At 47.6% G+C, this 19,463-nt stretch overlaps 1 protein-coding gene and 1 non-coding gene across 6 annotated transcripts in view; both read right to left on the reverse strand.

The window, feature by feature from the left end:
- Positions 1–19,463, reverse strand: part of LOC118206596 (far upstream element-binding protein 3-like) — a 35,740-nt gene that overhangs the window by 3,844 nt on the left and 12,433 nt on the right. For 2 of the 5 annotated variants that reach the window (XM_035379442.1, XM_035379444.1), the window contains 14 exons: positions 15,562–15,592; positions 15,058–15,107; positions 14,231–14,302; positions 13,285–13,342; positions 12,520–12,682; positions 11,978–12,076; positions 11,115–11,219; positions 10,840–10,942; positions 9,871–9,971; positions 7,577–7,718; positions 4,219–4,379; positions 2,865–2,938; positions 2,198–2,274; positions 1,667–1,735 (listed from right to left, as the gene is read on the reverse strand). In XM_035379442.1, the coding sequence (XP_035235333.1) occupies positions 1,667–1,735; positions 2,198–2,274; positions 2,865–2,938; positions 4,219–4,379; positions 7,577–7,718; positions 9,871–9,971; positions 10,840–10,942; positions 11,115–11,219; positions 11,978–12,076; positions 12,520–12,682; positions 13,285–13,342; positions 14,231–14,302; positions 15,058–15,107; positions 15,562–15,592 (1,305 nt within the window). Of the gene's footprint in view, positions 1–1,666; positions 1,736–2,197; positions 2,275–2,864; positions 2,939–4,218; positions 4,380–7,576; positions 7,719–9,870; positions 9,972–10,839; positions 10,943–11,114; positions 11,220–11,977; positions 12,077–12,519; positions 12,683–13,284; positions 13,343–14,230; positions 14,303–15,057; positions 15,108–15,561; positions 15,596–19,463 lie in introns of all 5 variants that reach the window. The other 3 variants (XM_035379441.1, XM_035379443.1, XM_035379446.1) reach the window with 2 other exon arrangements.
- LOC118207152 lies at positions 11,618–11,851 on the reverse strand. Its single transcript, XR_004761321.1, has one exon. It is a non-coding gene; the product is annotated as a small nucleolar RNA SNORA53 (small nucleolar RNA).

Consider the following 19,463-nt stretch of genomic DNA (forward strand, 5'->3'; position numbering starts at 1 on the left):
GGTAACGCTCGCGTGTACGCATGCGCAAACACGTGCACGCACGCATGCGCAGGCGCACACACAAGCAGGCGCGCACACGCACACACACACACACGCGCACAGGCACGCGAACAAAAGCACGCGCAGACAGGCGTGGGCACACACACACACACACACACACGCACGAAGCAAATAAATAAACGGCGTCGAACCGAAAGTGAATTTCCCTCGAATAACGATCCAAAAACAAAGCAAAAAAAAAACAGCAACGATTACAGAACTTCAAAGCGATTTCTGCTCCTAAAAATGTTCAATTCAGTCGGTACTGTGCCAGCCAGACCAAGTCAGCAGCCTCTCTTTCTGTGCATAATTATGAAGTGTAAAACAGACACCGGCTTGTGTGAGTGCAGTGGAGTGCTTCAGCTGCAAATCCTCCCAGAACTGGCGTGGGTGGCACAGCGGTGGCTTAATTGCCAATTCCGATGCGAACAGAAAAGGGGGGGGGTAAAAAATAAACACAAAAAGAAGAATTATCTCGCACCTGAAGCATCCAGGAAATCTGAAACGCCTAACCGGGTGAGATTTTCCCGAAACCAACCCCACACGGCCCCGACTGAGAGCCGCCGCCTGATCGTTCAGACCGCTCTGAATGTCGGGTCGCCGTGCGCCGTTGCCGCCGAGCCCCGAGAAGGCGACGCCGCGTCACTGGCCGCTTACGGTCACACCCCCCCGGCGCAGCCAGCGAACGGGAAAGGAAACATTCTCTGGGACCGTTACGAAGGGCAGAGGACCTTTCTCCAGTACAGGCTGCATCGTAAATGTAAATGCTTTTCATGGCCGAACGCACGCCGGGTTCTCATTTACTTAAACGGAGCCCTCCGATTGGACGAGGGCACGGCCAGGTCACTGATCCAGCAGCCAATAAAAAAAAAAAAACCCCCTCAGCTGAAAAAAGCTTATCTCTAGCGCTCCAGGGGGATTTCTCTCCGGGCGGGAGGAGGCCAGGCGGGCCTCACACAAACACAAGCGCTCCAGCAGCGAATGTAGCACAGGTGGCGTTAAGGCCATCGTGACTGTGGCTTTGAGGGGGGGGGCGAGAGGCTAAAGCAGGCTAGGTGGTGCCTTTCGGGGGAAGGGAGGGGGGGGTTAACTTTTGGCTTTTGAACACTCTTGACTTCAGTAGACCCCATGCAAGGACACCCTCTCCGCCATTCAGCCAGCTGCCCTAAGCCTGCTCTCTGTGCCTGAAGGCACTGCCCTTTGACCTCCACTTTATCTCCCAAGATACACACTGCGTGTGTGTGTGTGTGTGTGTGTGTTGGGGGGTGGTCTAAAGTCTGCCAGTGAGTTAGAAAAACTGGCTATCTGGTTGAAGGTACAGAGGGTCGGGGTTACTTACAATAATGACAGAAACAAAGAAACCTACAAGCTAAGCTCTTATTTGACAGGTGGGTCACTACTCCCCCCACCCCACCCCCAATACTGAAACCAACCCCAGGCACACAGAGAAGACTGAGGTGGGGGAGGGGGGGGGGGGGGGGGGAGAGGTCTCCTTCACACACACCAAAACTTTACTGCCACCACCCCAAACTGATTTGAGTTGGGATGAAAAAATTATTTGCGTGGTTCCCATGTTCTGTGGGTATGTGTTGGGTGAGTGGCTGCAGGGTGCAGGGTAGGGACTTGCCTAGTTTCTTATAATACTGCTCCCATGCTTTGGAATAGTCCATCTGCCCTGTCTGGGATCCATTGTGACCTGGAACCAAATACAGAACTGCATGAGGTTGTTGCGCTTTTAAAATAAGACATGGGGGAAATACAAAATAAAAGTACTTGTGTCTGTTCTCGGGCCCCGGGTTAAATTTCTTTATTTTTAAAGGGGAGAGATACACTGCCTATGCTAGTTTGTGTGCGTGACATTCTGAGTGGCTGATGAGGTTCTCCCTGACATGGTTTTGGTTTTCTTTACTAAGAAAGGCTGCACTTTACTTAGAGCTGAACAAAGAAGGGGAGGGGAGGGGAGAGAGGGAGGAGAGATAGAGGGAGAGAAGAAGAGACTGAAGCAGAGGAGGGGTGAATACAGCAAGAGAGAGGGACAAAGAGGGGAGGGAGGAAAGGAGAGTGAGAAAGGAGAAATGAAGGGAGATAGGCGGAGGACAGAATGGGAGAGTGTTACTTGGAGTGCGTCCGGATGTCTGAGAACCGGGGTCACACGTACTGGGGTCCTGCTGGCCTTGCGGCTGCCAGGTCTGATACGCTGTCCCCCACCCTCCGGTCATGAACGTCTGGGGTCCACTGCACACAGAGCAAACAGGGTGTGAGACAGCAGAAACACAGCTAACAGTAGCGGTATAATACAGAACTAGCACAGTGCATCACCATCACCTCAGAAACCATTGTCCCGCAAATATGGCCAAATATAAAGTTTTTAACATGAACAACAAGGGATCTGTCACCTCTGTCATTGCATCACTTCTTTTCTGCCTATGACATTTAATGCTCCCATGTATTTATTCATTTTTTACTTTACAGAAACTTCAATGTCCTATTGCTCACCTCACTGCCAATATGGAATCACCATTATTAAAAATGATAGGGGGAATGAAACTGGAACAGCCACAGTGTGACAGCTGTGACAACTCTACAGGCTCTTTCATCTTCCTAATAGCGAAACATTACTGTGGAAGCGGCTCCGTGAATGAGTCACTGAACGGATCAGTCAGGGACACCAAGCAAGTTAGTCAAGAGTGAATAAGTACGTGAGTCGGCCAGAGACAGAGACCTCTCACTCTCATTCTGAGTCTTTTCTCAGACGCAACTTATTCTAGAGCTGCCTCCCACGGTCGGTCAAAATGAACACAGAAAGGTTAGCACGAGCGACTTACTTCTGGTGAGGAGTGGCAGACCCTTGAGAGAAAGTGCCCAGCCCAAAACTGCCACTGCCCCCCATGCCCGATCCCTGGGAGGCCAAGAGGGGAGATACAGGGGGAAAAAAAATTAGCATGTATTTTCAGATGCACGATGTGCATCAAAATGTCGAATTTCTGTTTAAAGGCAGATTGGCAATTAAATTGAAATTTCTTCTATTGCAGGTCGACCTGTTTATATTTCTTGCATCTGATGGTTAAGAGAAAAACTTGGATAATTAACTTCACAATACCGATTAAAGAGGGGCATTTCGATAAAACAGTGTTTCATCTGTCTAGTTTCAAATAAAAAAAAGAACATGTATTTAAAAATAAATTCATGGTGCTATTATTTACTCTTATTTAGGATCCTGCATTTTAATATGAAAACTGATTCTGCATTTCAAATGGAAATTCTCACGTGTCCCGTTTACCATTTGAACATGGACTAGTTTTAAAATTCTGTGGGGACGAAGCCGTGGAAGAGAGAAATGATTTAGGTTTCATCAAGAGGTTCACAGCTCCAGCCTCAGAGAGCCAGAGCATAATGGGTTCACATCCCACCCGTGCCCTCGATCCACATAATGGATCCAACGTTTGGCAAAATAGCCTGCAGGGCAGAGGTTCTTTTAGCATCAAAACCAGACACTTGATTTAGAGAGCAGACAAATAGCTCAGCATCTTAGCATAGAAAAATCCTGCTTTCTAGAGGATCAGCTCAGCATCTTAGCATGGACAAATCCTGTTTTTTAGAGGATCAGCTCAGCATCTTAGCATGGAAAAAGCCCGTATTCTAGAGGATCAGCTCAGCATCTTACTACTGAAAAACAAAGTGCAAGTACTGAAGATAGTTGTGCCAAAAATAGACATTAGCCTGTCAGGCACTGCCTACCTACCATTTCCAAGCAGAACCTGATGGTACAGTATACACAGACACTGTGTAGTAGCAACGTTTTGTCATTAGCAGATGGATTTGAGAACCGTTTCATATTTTTTGCGGCATTTCCTGTAACACATCCTTCTTGTCCCTCTCTGATGCCGAGAAGCTAGTTTTACTCATAGGCTTCGGAATGCCATTCCTGAACCCATGATACATCAAAACTAAAAACATGCGCATTTAAAGAGGCCTAAAATCTAGGCTAAAAGTTTCTATGGTGCTATGCTTGCTACTTTTTTTTTATCCACCACCAAGGTTTTTTTTTTTTTTTTTTTTAAACTAGCGTCACACTGTCATTTTGCAACACGTGCTATACTGGTGACAGAGCACACAGTGCATTTCGGCATTTATCTTCATCATGATCAGCTGCGGTTATTTTAGTGATGCCCAAATTACCCCAATCTTCTCGTCGATCAGCTGACGGGCCAGGTCCATCTGCTGGGGGGTCCCGCGGATGGTGAAGATGCGGACGTTGGGGTCCGTGTTGGGCGGGGGGTTCCTCTGCAGTTCCACGTGCGCCCCAGACTGCTGGTTGATGTTCTTGATGGTCTCTCCACCTGGGGGGGGGGGGGGGGGGCAGGGGAACCAAACCATGTTTATACAGAAACCAGAAGTTATTTTAAAAAAATCACAAGGTTTGCTTTCCTGGACCCAAGCCACACGAAGCAGTCACACATTACTAGTGACTCTGAACTGACCCCAAATAAATAAATAATTCAATAAATAAATAAATAAGCAATTGACAGAACACGATAGTTCCACCCACTGGTGCATGTGAAGCCCTGGTCTCCAATCCACAGTGTTAAGTTGGCTGGCAAAGTATATGAAAATGATTAAAAGCAACGCCTTCAAATTCAAAGGAGGAAAAAAAAAAAACACCCAGCAAATTGCTTGCAAAAGTTAAAACCAGATTTAGGCTATTTTGTAATGAACAAGAAATTTCTGCAGTCAACCTTCAATTAACAAATTCAATTCTCTCAGAATTCCAACAGTATTTATGCAGCATGAAACCTTCATGGAAACACTCAGACACAAATAAATGTCTTTTGAAACAAAGAGCTCTAAAAAAAAAAATACAGTCGAACAAAGGCCATAATAGTTATAATCTTGTTTTGATTTCTTTTACGAAGCGCTCTTTTTACGTCTGCCCGCCCCTCGGACGGCGAAAGCGTGCGCGAGGCGGCGTGGCTGTCCCGTCGCAGCCCCGCAAAGGTGGGGACCCCCAACGGTCCTTCCCCACATTCTCTCCTTTTAAAATCCGTGAAAATCACAGACAAAAACAGACACTCTTCCCAGCCCACAGGAGAAAGGGCCCCAGACAGGCACCAGTGGCCCGGACATCACTCCCGGCCGCCCGGCCCGTGTGTGTGTTGTGTGAGGCGCAATTATACATCAGGGGAAAACAGAAACACTAAAGCTGGAGAAGAGAGAAAAAATTAAAGCGTATCCTTTTTTAGGGTACTGGGGAATGGGGGGGGGGGGGGGGGGAGGTGTATCAGTGCAGTCTGAGCCCTCTATCTTTCAGTCATGTATTCATCACTCTGTTCTCCTTTTCTAAGGGGGTGAGACAACCCCCCCCCCCCCCCCATTTCTCCCTTCCCTGTTCAAAAGGCTGAACGGCTTTCTGTTGTGGAATCGGGGGCAGGGGCGGAGGAGGGGTGGTGGCGGGGGGGTGGGGGGTTGGGGGGGGGGGGCAGGGATGTCCGAACATCAATTACATGTTTGTTCACTTCTGGGTGACACGCAGGTGACCCTGGGTGACCTGCTCCTGAAAACGCCGGTGAAAACCCTGCCTCCCCCCGCTGCCCCTGCCCCGCTGCCAATAGACTACCCCGGGGCCATTAACCCATTGTAAACCAAATTAAACTTCTGCATTAATGAAGCCATTATGAGGTCTCCGGTCAGAGAAAGAGAGAAATAAAAGACAGCGACTATTCAATCCATGGAGTCGGCCCTGGTTGTGACAGATAATAAGGACCTCTCAATGAAGCTTGTTTAGTGTGCCGGAGAGGCAGGCAGGGAGGGAGGGAGGGAGGGAGGGAGGAGAGAGAGAGAGGGAGAGGGAGAGAGATGGAGAGAGTAAGCTGGGCAGGAGTACTCCCCCTCAGGTTTTAGTCTCAAAGTCTGCAAAGGAATTTGTGTGACAAACTGATTTCCCTCACTCTACTCCACCAGGTCATTCAACTGTTTCAATGTTTTAAATATAATGTTTTAAATTAAAATAAATATTTTTTTCTGATACTGGACTGTTTTGTCTATGAGCACAGAGCCCAGACGACGCAACAGATGATGCTATATATACACTTCTCAAACTTAACACCAAACTACACACAACAAGCACAACTGCAACCTTCTACGACCTGTTACAGCCAGGTTATTTCCACAGGGAAATGATTTTGAGACTTTGAGGGTATTGTTAGATTTTAGCAAAATGATGAAAAAAAAAACACCCCCCGGTATGACTGGGAGGGGGGAAAGAAAGATTCCATCGAATCTATCAACAGTAACACTCCCTTTCAGAATAACACCCCGTGGCTGTTTTTTCCCCCAAATACAACGGGACAGAAGTCATAGTGCAAAGGCTAAATCAATCTGTCTGTCCGCCTGGCATCACACGGGTAACCTCCACAGCAGGGAAGGTGGCAAGCCGGGGGGGGGGGGGGAGATCACTCATAAATAGAAAGGCTGCTTATTTATTTTCATTTTTTGTTTTATTCCCCTGGAATATTTGGAGTGGCTCCTGCAGCCCGAGGTGTTGCAGGGCAGAGGCAGGGGCCGGGGTGGTCTCCGGTTCGCCCCGTCCCCGGCGACGGGGTCTGCGTCGGGGCGGAGGGGGGCCGGGCCCTGACAGAAGGGGGCGAGCGGCGGCGCCGGCTGTGCGCGGCATCGTAAAGGCATTAATCACGCGGGCCCGAAAGGCAGCGCTGACAGCGCCCAGACCCGCCGACTCGCCCGTCCGCATTGGGCCCGCTTCTCATGCTAATGACGCCAGCCGTTTGTGTCCCCTTTCGCCTCTGCACAGAAGGCACTTGACATTTCTATTGCTCTGACCCACCGCGCCCCCCCCCCCCCCCCCCCCGCACCCCCCCCCCCAAACACAAACACCCCACCCGTAACTCGCACGGTCACCCGCCACCACCGGCCAATCGCTAAACGGTCAATGACTTTTAAATAGCGGGCAATAGAGTGAGCATGAATAGCCAATAAGCTAATTTGACTCTGTCATTCCCTCATTCGACTCCATCGCCTTGAAAGCCGCTCTCATTAAAAGCCCGAGGCAATCTTCCACATGATTGAGGGCTGTTATTATCAACCCCGAACAATTAATGTCACATTACTTTACATGGATTATCTCCCTCATTAAGTCCTTTGCGGAGGGACAGAATGGCATTTTTCTTTTTAAAAGCAAGAGATATACATGAGCAGAGAGGGGGGGGGGGGGGGGGGGGGGGGGGGGGGGGGGAGAGAGACTGCTGTGGCCACCCAGGTGTTCCAAGCCATTATAAAACTTAAAATGACTTCCTTTACTAGAAATAGAAATGGGAAAAATAGACGCATAGTGCGCGGAATTAACATAACAATGCCGCCCCCGGAGCCCACAAGGTTGACTCCGGGTACGTTTGGAGAGAGCCGTTACCAACGCCACAGCCAAAGAGCCGTGAAAGGCAGCGAAGGCGGGTGTTATTATTATTATTGCGCTGCTTTTTAAAAGCGGTTCCTTCGGCGGGGACGGTGAAAAGGGGGGGGGCCGCACCTTTTCCGATCACCAGGCCACACTTGTCGGCGGGTATCGTGTACGTGACCTCCTGCAGGCCCCCCGGGGCCCCCATGTTCCACTCGCCGCGGCCTCGGCCCCGGCCGCGAGGACCCCCCGCTCCCCCGAAACCGTCACGCTCCTGTGAAGAAACAGGCAGGCGCACGCACGCGCCACAGTCAGTACATTTACAACCTGTTAACCCAAGACAGACACCTGCAAACATTTCACCGTCTCAACTTCCTGGTTTTTTAATTTGTATTTGAGACACACTTCAGAATGTGGTCAGTATTTTTTTTTTTTTAAACTGTTAAAAACAGGAATAAAAATGACAGGAGTTCATAATAGCGGCATAAAGGTGAGGTGCGAGACGCCATTTTGAGCTGTCCCCTCCCCTTTGCAGAGGGGGACAGAACCTTCCTGCTGCTAAGCGCCCCAAGGGTGTGAGCGCTGAGCCACCGGAGGTGCGGGAGGGGTGGAGCTTGGGGTGGGGCTAGGACTACAAGCTCCACCACAGGTTTGACTGTGCCCATATTTGTTTGAAGAGATCCCCCCCAAGCCACCCAGCCAGAGGGCTGAGTTCAGGCTTGAGTTGCATGGGTTTGGAAAGGGGGGGGGGGGGGGGGGGGAGGGGCTCACCTGTCAGGGGTTTTTAAATGGCCAAATCCCTGCTGTGTAAGCAACATCGATCACACGAAATGCAAAAATTAATTAAAAAACGATACTCAAATTTCCCTCATTAAACATTCTGAGGGGGTAAACACAGAACCTTCCAGATTCCAAAAGCATAAATAAATTGAATTCGCCATTTATAGTGGTTTTAATCATAGCTTCCATTTTCAAATGCTGTATGTTTGATACGCATCAGGCCTATTGAATTTTCAAAAAAATATAATAATAATTTTGCAGATTAGTCTGGCCCAGGCTGACTTAAGATATTAATTTTGATAGGTAGGCATTTCCTGCTCAAAAATGGCCAAACCACACACAAAAGTGATTAATAAGAAATCTCATAATCGGTTCTAGTGAGCTTCGCAACACTAATCTAAAGTCATTCCTGAAAGTGGAAATAGTGAAATGCATAAACATTCTTATTCTTAACTCTTCCTTACAAGAACACCAATGTCATTTCTTATATTGTGACCACACAGCATACAAATGTTTGTAAAGAATGGTTATAGACCATTATTATACTGATCCTGATGAGCTTGAGGTCTTACGGGCTCAATCGTCTCAATATTGAATATGAACCACTGCAATAATTTACTTCCTATAAAATTTGGACTTCTCATAAAAAACAGTTGAAATTGAGCATTATTTTACAGATCAATTTTCTGATGCTCAACAGATAAACTATTACCTGTTAATGCAAATATCATTGTCAAATATGGAAAACCATCTGACGCAGCTAAGGAACAGAAATATTACGAAAAATATCAGCAAGAAAAACATCTCAGCTAACTCTTGACAAATGAAAAAGAAATGCAAACAAATTATAAAACACCCATGAAAAAATAAGCAAACCTAAATAACCTTGCTGGGTTCCATTATAATGACAACACTCCCCTGTCCATTTCATGCAAAATTCACTTAAGATGATGCTTACAATTAATTATTATTTATGGAGTCTGTATTTGTGAAGAATGAAGGGTGGCGGAACTGAATTAAGGGTGGAGGGGCTATGTAAAAAAATAAAATAAATAAATAAAATAAAATAAAAAAATTCACTTGGCTAATTAACAGACTGAAAATTCTCCTTAAATAGAGACTGAGGTCCACCTGGCGTCAAGGGGGAATTCCACCAAGAAAAAGCTGGCAAACAGCAGATTAGGATGCAGCCCAAGACATTCCCATAATGAACTTTGAACATTTTTTAAGTACTACTTTCGGAAAAACTGGAATTTCTACCTGGTATCATTTCTGACCCGTATGATTTAACATGCACGTTGCTGCCTGGTATCATTTCTGACCCGTATGATTTAACATGCACGTTGCTGCCTGGTATCATTTCTGACCCGTATGATTTAACATGCACGTTGCTGCCTGGTATCACTTATGACCCGTATGATTTAACGTGCACGTTGCTGCCTGGTATCATTTCTGACCCGTATGATTTAACATGCACGTTGCTGCCTGGTATCATTTCTGACCCGTATGATTTAACATGCACGTTGCTGCCTGGTATCATTTCTGACCCGTATGGTTTAACATGCACGTTGCTGCCTGGTATCATTTCTGACCCGTATGATTTAACATGCACGTTGCTGCTCAGATTGGGGGGGTTGGGGATGTACCTGGGCTGTGTGAACCAGCTCATTGATGAGGTGGACAGCGTGCTGACACCTGTCGGGCTGACCCATCACCTGAGCGATTCGGTCAGGGCTGATGCCATCGTCTGGAGAAGGAAGCAGGTATGGTTGGGGGGAGACAGTCACATGACAAACACAGCGTAAAAATCACAGAACCATGAACATGTTCCTGGAGAACAAGTATATGGAGTACTCCAGGGCAAAACACCAAAAACATCCAATTTCATAAGATTATATTTTGTTCTGATGCACCTATGAATCAGTGTTAATCCAATTGCTATAACTCAAGTGTGCAAATACACATGGGGCTTGTCCCACAGAGGTTACAGGCTTGATACCCAGATTGGGCTCCTGCCATTGTGCACTTGAACAACATACTTCAGCCGACTTGCCTAAACGTGAATGTAAGGATGCACAGGTAAGACTGGGCGATATGGCCAAAATATCGTATCATGACATTTCTCATAATATTGACGGTATGACAGTGTTTGTAAGTAAATGATTGTCATTATGCTTAAAAAAATGTACAAATTTATAAATGTCAATATGGTTCGTCGCACAGCACTACTTCCACACATTCCTTAATTTAAAAGCGCAACCAGATGCAGATTTTACATCTGATAGGTCTCATAGTGTCACAGCTCCGACAACATCATGCTTTTCCACAAACTTCCCTGCACATGCTTTTTGCAACGTCAAATTAAAAAGTATGAGTTTCATTCAAAATGGACAATTCACCTTGAGGTAAATAGCAAATTATTTATCATACTGTTGCAAGGTGCAATTTTAATTTTAATAAAATACCGTTGACGATGGTACTGCAAAATTGCAAACTGTTGCATGAATTCATACCGCTACACTTAAAAATAAGGCATAGCGCCTAGCCCAAAGGTACCCCACAGGCATGAGAAAACCATGCGATAAGCTTCGTGTTGTTAAAGGAGAGCTTTGAACCTGGTTTGAACTGGATCCTGACGCCTGCATCGTGCTGGATCTTCTTTATCATCTCGCCGCTTCGACCGATGACGATCCCCACCGCGAATCTCGGGACGGCAACCTGTTGGGATTCCCGCCCACGGGCAGGTCAAAGGCCACGTTCCTGACGCTTCTTTACACAAGCCCCTCCCCACCACAAATCCACAGCTACACACCGTAGGAACAGGACTTCTAAATAAAATGCTAAATCATACATTTAAAAAAAAAAAAAAAAAAAAAGGTATACAGCTTACATCCAAGCTGCTTCCGCCCAGCCTGGACGCGAAGTCGCTCCTGCCCAATCGGAAATCGCCCTGGTCCTTCTCGCGAATGATCTCCACGACCAGCTCCCGCGCTTGCTGAGGGACGGGCAAACGCGATGAGTCAGGGCGGGCCCCGTGGCTACACGCCGTCAGGGGCAGCTTTCCCCGAACAGCCCCGTCTTCGCGGGTTAGCGATGAACAGTTTATGACTATCGCATGACAGTAATCACAAGCGTCTGTACCACGGGTGTCGCACAAAAACCTCAGCCAATTCTCAGAAGCCACAACAAACAAGAATTTCCTTACATCAACAACAGAACTGTTTGTTATTATTAGTTTACTGTTAGTGGTTCAAAAGTAAGTCACATAAATTCACAGAGTTCACAAAGCTGAGCATTGCATACACACAGCTGGATGAGAACTTTCAACGTGCGACAGGCGAAAAGAAGGACGGAGGAAATGCATAAGGCTTTGCGCCCGACGGCAACAGCGTACGTGTCCGGAGGCCAGCCGGGCTGCACTGGGCATGTCTCGTCAGAGGCCAGGGCAGCACTGAGGCTGGCCTGCAGGTAGACTACTCTCACACGCCAATGACTCAAGCACCTCTGACCGTACAACCGGGAGGTTGCCGGGAGACCCTCCGCCGGAGCCCAGCGGTTGCCTGGGAGACGACCGCGGCTCACGGCAGAGGGGCCGTTCCCCCAGAGGTGGATCTAAGGGAGCGTGTTTCATAACATTTTGTGTTTTACGAGTCCTTGGAGATGCATTATAAGCTCCGAACGTCGTTGCCTGGGGATCGTAACCAGGGTCCCCAACCCCAGGCCGCGACAGTGAGGTCCCTTCCTTCCACTCACCTGCACCTTGTAGGGATCCCCTGTGATTCTCAGGGGTTTGTCCGCCCCCGTCGGCATGGGACCGTCCTGAATCATGATCATCTTCACCCCCGTTCTTTCCTGCAATGCAGAGGATGCCTGATTACACTTACCACCCCAATGCAAAAATGTGGGGGGGGGATAGGGGGTGGGGATCACGGTTAACCGAATATTGACTGTCATCGGACTCCCATGCATTTAATCCCCTTGATATTATTGGAAAAATCAACATGCTGCTGGATGTGATCTCTTTAATGTCTGCCCTTTGAACTAATCTGGTGCGGTGCTCTTACTGTTGTTCAGTTGCACACTAAGCACCCAGTTAACATCTAACGCAATAGAAAGATGGTGGGCTCTTAAAAATGAGTCAAAGATAAAGGGGAAAATGAGTGAATCAAAATTTAAAATGTGATCATTTCCAGGTGAATAATAACGTGATTTCCTCTGTGAAGGAAAAACACCACAGGGCATAAGAATACGGAAAAGGAGGAGGGACGTTTGGGTAGATTGAAGGCCACGCCCACCTGAAGCTGTTTGATGGTGTCCCCGCCCTTCCCGATGACCAGCCCCACTTTGCACGCTGGGATCAGGATCTCCTGCACGGCGCTGTTCCCGTCCAGGTCGCTGTGGAAACCGGGGCCGTTGCGGCACCGATCCACAATCTGTCCCAGCAGCCTTTTGGCGTGCCTGGATCGAGGGGAGAACGACAGCGAGTGTCACCTTAAAGCCGCAATTTAATGCAGCGACTCCAAAAAAGCAACCGAGCAATGCACTGCGAACGTGTGCAAATGAGTGTGAGAGTGCATATCTGTGTGTTGAAGGGAGGAAGGTCTACCAAGAAGTAGCTTTGCCGAAATAACCTGAACACAACCGCAGGCAACGCTGCAACATCTGAATTTTAACCAAATGATCCAACAGCCATTCAATGGCACGCTGTGTGCCATAGTGCTTCAGTATAACATTGCTATTATACATCACTATTAGGCTCAAGTGCATTCTAGAATGTTGGAATGCTGCTCTTACTGTAAGTGTAGCTGTACATTAAGCTAAATTGGTTCCCGTTGCATTCTATATTCAAACGGGCTTGTTTACTAGAGTTACCCGCTATTCAGCTCTTACATTCCTGCCGCTCCTGTAATATGTATTGAATTACATCACATTTTGCCATGTGTGCTGCTATGGATAAGAGCATCAGCCAAACAGGTAAATAAGGACACGAGGGAAATGAGGATTTGTGTGGGCGTAACACTGAGGTATTAAATGGGGGGGGGGGGGGGTGGTAGACTCACTCGATGGTCTCTGGGGGGCCAGTCAAGGTACAGGGTCTGTCCATCATCCCCCCGCTGTCTGTACCGAAACAAAGAAGCGTTAATAATGTACCTGGACTTTGGATGGGAAAGGAGGGGGGGGGGGGGGCTGCTGGTTTGAATCCCAGCCTGCATGCCAAGTGCCAAGGCTGTTTTATGGAATTGCCAGTATATAGGAACGGAACCAGTTAAAATGTCAAATGTGACATGGAAACTTCCCCGGACAAGCAAACTTTAAGGAAAGTGCCGGACCGTGTATACCTTTCACAACCTCTAACCACCTGACAACAAAGGGGAAGCACACTTCGACCACCAGCAAGGTTTAGCACCGATCTGATCAATGCATGGCAGCGAGTTCACACCAGAAAGTGCACTGCACATCAGCTGAGGTGGTGAGGAAGGCATTTAAGGCAATTTAGCAGAGGGACAATTTGGTAGCTATATTCAAGGAGTCAGCTATCGGCTAATCTGGCCTGAAAACCTGCAGGCCTTGACCAAAGACACATTAATTGGATCTTTAATGAATCACAGTTAACCAGAACCTCGGTTTAAGGTTCTCATCAAAAACAGTAAAGTGAAGTAGGCTCCTTAAATCAATCATGGCCTTTGCACCATAGCGTTACCTACCTAAGTTTGAGTCTTGAACCAAAACAATTAATTCAGATATACATGCTTTTAAGTACATATGGATAAGGATATTTTTAAAGTATATAAGGATGGTGAATAAACTGGTTAAGAAACTAACCCGGGTGCCATTCTTTACTTGTGTGGAGAGGACCTAACCTGAATGATGAAAGTCCTTGATGTATAATAAAAGATGGATCAAAACTAACCTGTGTGAACTGTGTCTTGGAAAGCACGTGAAGAATGTTAGTCACGTGTTTTTTTCCTTTAAAAGAAAGAAAAAAGACTCGACTGTGAAACTCACCTGCTGCGATTTGGATTTTGCAGCCCGATTCAAGCTGAATTCTCGTAATCTGCTCTCCTCCTCTGCCGATGACTGAAGTGGGGAGGGGGGCGAGGGCGGAGGGCGGCGCGACAGCAAGCGAGAGGGACGAAACAAAGGAAGAGGCGAAGTGAGACATTCCTAATGACCCGTCGCATGCAAGCCACACTGGTCCCACCCTTCGCCGCGGCCAGAACTTAGGCCAGAACTGCGGCCAGAAGAATAGGTTTTTTTGGAATGTTTTTTCAAAATCTTAAGTCAGTGTTCTAGGACGTTGCTTTCAATTACCAGTGGTGATTGTTACATCAGCATTTGAATGTTCAGTTAAGAACATTCTGATCCCATACTTGTTGATCTTAAAACAGGTTCTCAACCTGGTGGGCGGTAAAAAAAAACAGGAGACTGAACCAAAGAAAAACGTTCGGCAAGGCCGACGGGAGAGCGGCTGGGTAACCACTAAAGCACAGGGAAGGGGCACATGAAGTCTCTCTCTCTCTCTCTCCAGGTGCGGGGGGGAAAAAGGATATTTATTTGGCTAGCCTTCCCTGCCCCAGGTTCTGGAGAGGACTGCACAGAGAGAGATGGCTTTAAGCTCGCGGCCTGGTGACCTCTGGGACGTGTGTTAAGGCGAGAGGTGCCCACGCGCGCTGTCCCGCGCGAGGCCCCTGGTACCGCCGTCCCCCGCAGGGTCCGAGGGCGGCGTGGAGCACCGCCGCTGACCCACGCTAGCCTTCCGGCTGAAGCACCAGTCCCGCCCAAAAAACGGTACCGACCAAACGCCAGTTCCAACGTTCATCCAGCATACTTACTGAATCCCACCATTTTATCAGGCACTTTGAAGTCTTCGGTCATACCAGCCCTGCAAGAAAAAAACAATGCATACTGAATCGTAGTTCCATCTATTGATTCGTTTTTTTATGACAAAAACTTGAGAGGCACAAACCTAAATTTAAAATCTTTCTCTTTTTTTCCCCCAAAAAAGTATAGCAGTTTTACATGCAAGAAATACACAAGCTTTCTACATGGAGAAGTGCAGCTACACAAACAACAAAGTTATGCAAATCTCTCTCACTCATTATCACGTGCAAGCATTACCACAGACAGAGCGCGCACTGCAGCGGAGACTGACGAGGCTGGCAGTACACGCTGCACTGTGGTTGGAGAGTGAGTGCGATAAGAGAGTGGAGCGTGTGTGTGTGTGTGTGTGTGTGTGTGTGGGGGGGGGGGGGGGTGGTGTAACTCCGCAGATTGCAGAATCAATACGTAGTTACAGCCTATCAATACAGAGGGCAAATTGAGTAGGCTGTGCTTACCTTTGATGTACCATTGCTCCGAGCTGGTTACCTACTGTGAGGGGATGGGGGGTGGGGGGTGGGGGGGGGGTGAGAGAGGGAGAGAGAAACCATATTGAGGAGAGATGATCTAACTTTTCATCTTCAAAAAAAAATGAACACATTTTAAAAAACTTAATAGGAGAAGCAAATTTAGTTGTGACACAAACAGCCAGATTGAAAGTGTAATGACCCAAGGGGCTAAGTGGGGGTTGGGGGGGGGAGGGGATAGAGTGAGATGGTTCTGTCGATACTCCTCTATAACGGGCACACAGTTGGGGGGAGCGAGCCACACTCGGGGGGTACCGACCGACCCCGCCTCCCTCCTCGGCCCCAGACCAAGGGGCTGTTCTGCGGATGGCGTATTACAGCCCCCCCCCCCCCGAACCCTTTCCCACCCCCACGCCGTAGACGGACGCAGGGGGGCCGCGCCTGGAGGTGGAGGCAGGGACGGGGAGGCCGTCGGCACTCAGAACACGGTTATAGCTTCATGATTGCAAAGCAGAAATAACATACGCTGATGAAAACAAGTCGAAGGCAAAGTGGAGGGCGAGACAGACAGAGAGAGAGAGAGAGGTAAAGACAGAGCGAGAGAGAGAGAGAGAAAGAGAGGTAAAGACAGAGTGAGAGAGTGAGAGAGAGAGAGAGAGAGAGAGAGAGAGGGGTAAAGACAGAGCGAGAGAGAGACGAGGTTTGTGCAAGCAGAAAGGAAGAGGAACAAAGCCAGGTCATGTGATTGTGCTGCTGAATAAAGTCCTCTGATAAGCAGGGGCTCCAGAATGCCTCAAATAAAAATAAAAAATAAAAAAAAACTCAGAGGAAAGGCAGTTATAAAAATAACCCCCCCCAAAAAAAAAAAAAAAACAACTAACAGAAACTTCTGCCTGGCACCTGATAGGATAGTTATCAGATGCCCCATGTCCACCTCCAGATCAAACAGCGACCATTCAGACTGACAGCTGTACCAGTGTTCTTCAGTATTCCAGATGTTTTTACAAGAGAATCTAATCTGCACGATACCCCCCGATGAAATTATAAGCCCCAAAGCCTTCAAATGACATTTTCTTCCTTTAAAAAAAAAAAAAAGAATTAAAAAAAAGCATTTCGCTATCAGGTCTCAGAACCGTTGTGTTCTCACAACAGACAAAACGACGAGAGCATTACACCATCACGTCAACACTGACGCTCGGTCCGGGCTCGAAGGGCCCCTGCCACCACAGCTCACTTTCTCTGTTCCTGCTGAACCTTAAGCCAAGCGAGGAACCTCCTGGGAAACTCTCCATTCTAAGACGGTGTTCTCGCCCTCCCTTGCTTTCAATTACCATTATCGACTGGCATTAGAACGTTCAGCTAAGAACATGCTAATCACATATTTGTGATCTTATACCATAAAGGATTAAGTTACTTCTCCTCTCGTACAGTCTGTGACAAGATCAATACGATCAAAGACTAATTTCTGCTTCAGGAACATTTCGGTGGCTGAAACATGAATTTCATATGGATATTTTTTAAAAATCTAAAATTTTTCCAAACAGAAACACTCTGTCACAGGTAGGGTTAAGAGAACGATGGTCTTTGACCAAATCACCAAAAAATATGTTGGAAACAATGCTCCCATAATGTGACACTTTTTCCCAAAAGTCCTGATTCAAATGATACAAGACAATTATAGAGAAGGATAAGCTGCTGCTGGAGTGGAAGACTTTTTCCTCATTGAGAGCGGTTAATATGTTTTAATAATTTTTTTGGACACGAAAAATGCTATCATTCAAAGTTCACCAGATCCTGGATGAAGAGGCAGAGTCTTCGAACAGAAATATGCCACCCTCGCCAAAATCACAGGACTACTCATTCATACCACCTTTAGGATTTTTTTTTAACCACCCACCCCCTCACGTAACCTTTGTGCACTAATCTCGCCACGTGAAGCCGAAACAGAACCTGCGAACGCCCTTGGACACCAACAATAACAGTGACAGCGACTGGGGAGAGCTCAGAAGCCCCCACCCTCCCGTTGGACCATAAACAGTGACCGTGAGACTGGGGGATGGGGGGGAATAATTCCAAATCCCTACTGGAGATTTTTACATTTTTTTTGGGGGGTAGGTGGGTTTGCCCGTCTCTTCCAAGAGACACCGGGGCATGGGACAACCCCCCAGCGGTGGGTCTGGAAGTGCCTGGGCGGGGGGCTGGATTTACTTCGCCGCTGACTGACAAACGCTATTGTGCAACCCGGCGACACCTCTCTCTCCCCTCCCGCTCGGCACTCTGTTTATTCATTCTTTTTTTATTATCTTTTTTGTTACATTTCTTTAAAAAAGGGCTGTCTAGATGTGGGAAAACTTGGACTAGAGAGAGAGAGAGAGAGGAGAAGAAAGAAAAAAAAAAAAAAACACAACTTCTTCAACGTCTCCATGACAGTGATACCGGGCGGGCTTCTGGGCTTTGGCAGAAGCGGGTTTTTTGGGGTGGGGTGGGGACAGAAGGATGCGAGCGCTTCTGGAGGAGCAGCGCCAGGTCGAGGTGGGACCGTCACCCCCGGCTCCGTTCGAAAAGAAAGAACAAAAAAAAAAAGAGAAAAAGACACAAACAAAACACCCGAGTCCACTGTTCTCAGGCTCTCCGGTCCATTACCTCACCCGGTCCCCCTCTGCAACAGCTGCCAAAAATGCCAGGTTCCCCCAATTCCCCCATTAAACTCTGCCTGGCGCTCCGCGTCCCATTTGCCAAATGTTCCAGGAATCATAGAACGCTCACAAACATCCCCTCCACACACACACACACACATTACAGAGCCACCTAGATATCATGCTTTGAGTGAATGTGGTTTTTCACTGCATTGCCTGGGGTGCGGGTGTGCGTGTGAGGGAAGGGGGTGGGCGGGCTATCTGCAGTAATCCGTGACATCTGACCTCCACAAACGCCCCACCTGTTAAAATGCGAACGCGGAACACATGTCCATTTATTTTCTTTATTTTTCGCACCAACTGACGGAAAACAATTGGCATTGGGTGTTGCGGACAGCAATTGATGAATTTATGAGCATTTTACTTTCAGCCTGTAATTAAAGTGCCTAGTGCTTGTGGGGGCGAGGGGGGTGGCGTGTTCACGCTGCCTCTTGATCCGCTGACGGGCCTCGCGGTGCGGATCGAACCGCCGACCCGACGAGTGCCAGCGGCGGGTTGACGGATGAATGGCCCTAGCTTCACTCAGGGAGTGAGGGTTTCCAGTCAGGAGGGGCAGGGGGGAGAGGTGCGGCCGACCGGGCACCTCAGTCGCAGTTCCCGCCCTCAGCTATGCCAGCTCGGCAAGTTAAAGATTAGCCTATCACGCAACGCCTTCTATTTTAAATCAGCGAATGCACCATAAATGCAAAACTCTATTTTTATCACATTGCACATCAGTGGGTCATCGAAGAATCAGGATTTTGTCACAAGCTTCCAGAAGTGTATTTCAGCATGGTGTGGGAGCTCCTGTAAACTGATATTCTTAAAAGAAGCTAATCAACAACTGTCATTGCACTGGTAAACTTATTTTTTCCCCTGCCACCAGCCCCCTCCCCTCTTGGGAGGTCAACTTCAACTTCATGACACTCTTAATATTTTTTATTTTACACAAAAATGATGCCTCTAAGTGGAAAGGGAATAACAAAAACAAAAACCTACTTAAGCAAACAAACAGTGATGAAACGAGACCAAAGAAAGAGAAAAATAGCAATAAATAAAAAAATACAGCAGATTGATACTGGTGATGGGGATAGTTCTGTGTTTTTTTAGACAGGCTAAAAAAACACAGAACAGACAGACACAGACAGACATAGACAGGACACAGACTGAAAGGGAGAAGGGGGGGGAAAACAGCCCTTTCTTTCAATATGATTTATT

The sequence above is a fragment of the Anguilla anguilla genome, chromosome 10 (genome assembly GCF_013347855.1).
Source record: "Anguilla anguilla isolate fAngAng1 chromosome 10, fAngAng1.pri, whole genome shotgun sequence".
NCBI classification, from domain to species: Eukaryota; Metazoa; Chordata; class Actinopteri; order Anguilliformes; family Anguillidae; genus Anguilla; species Anguilla anguilla.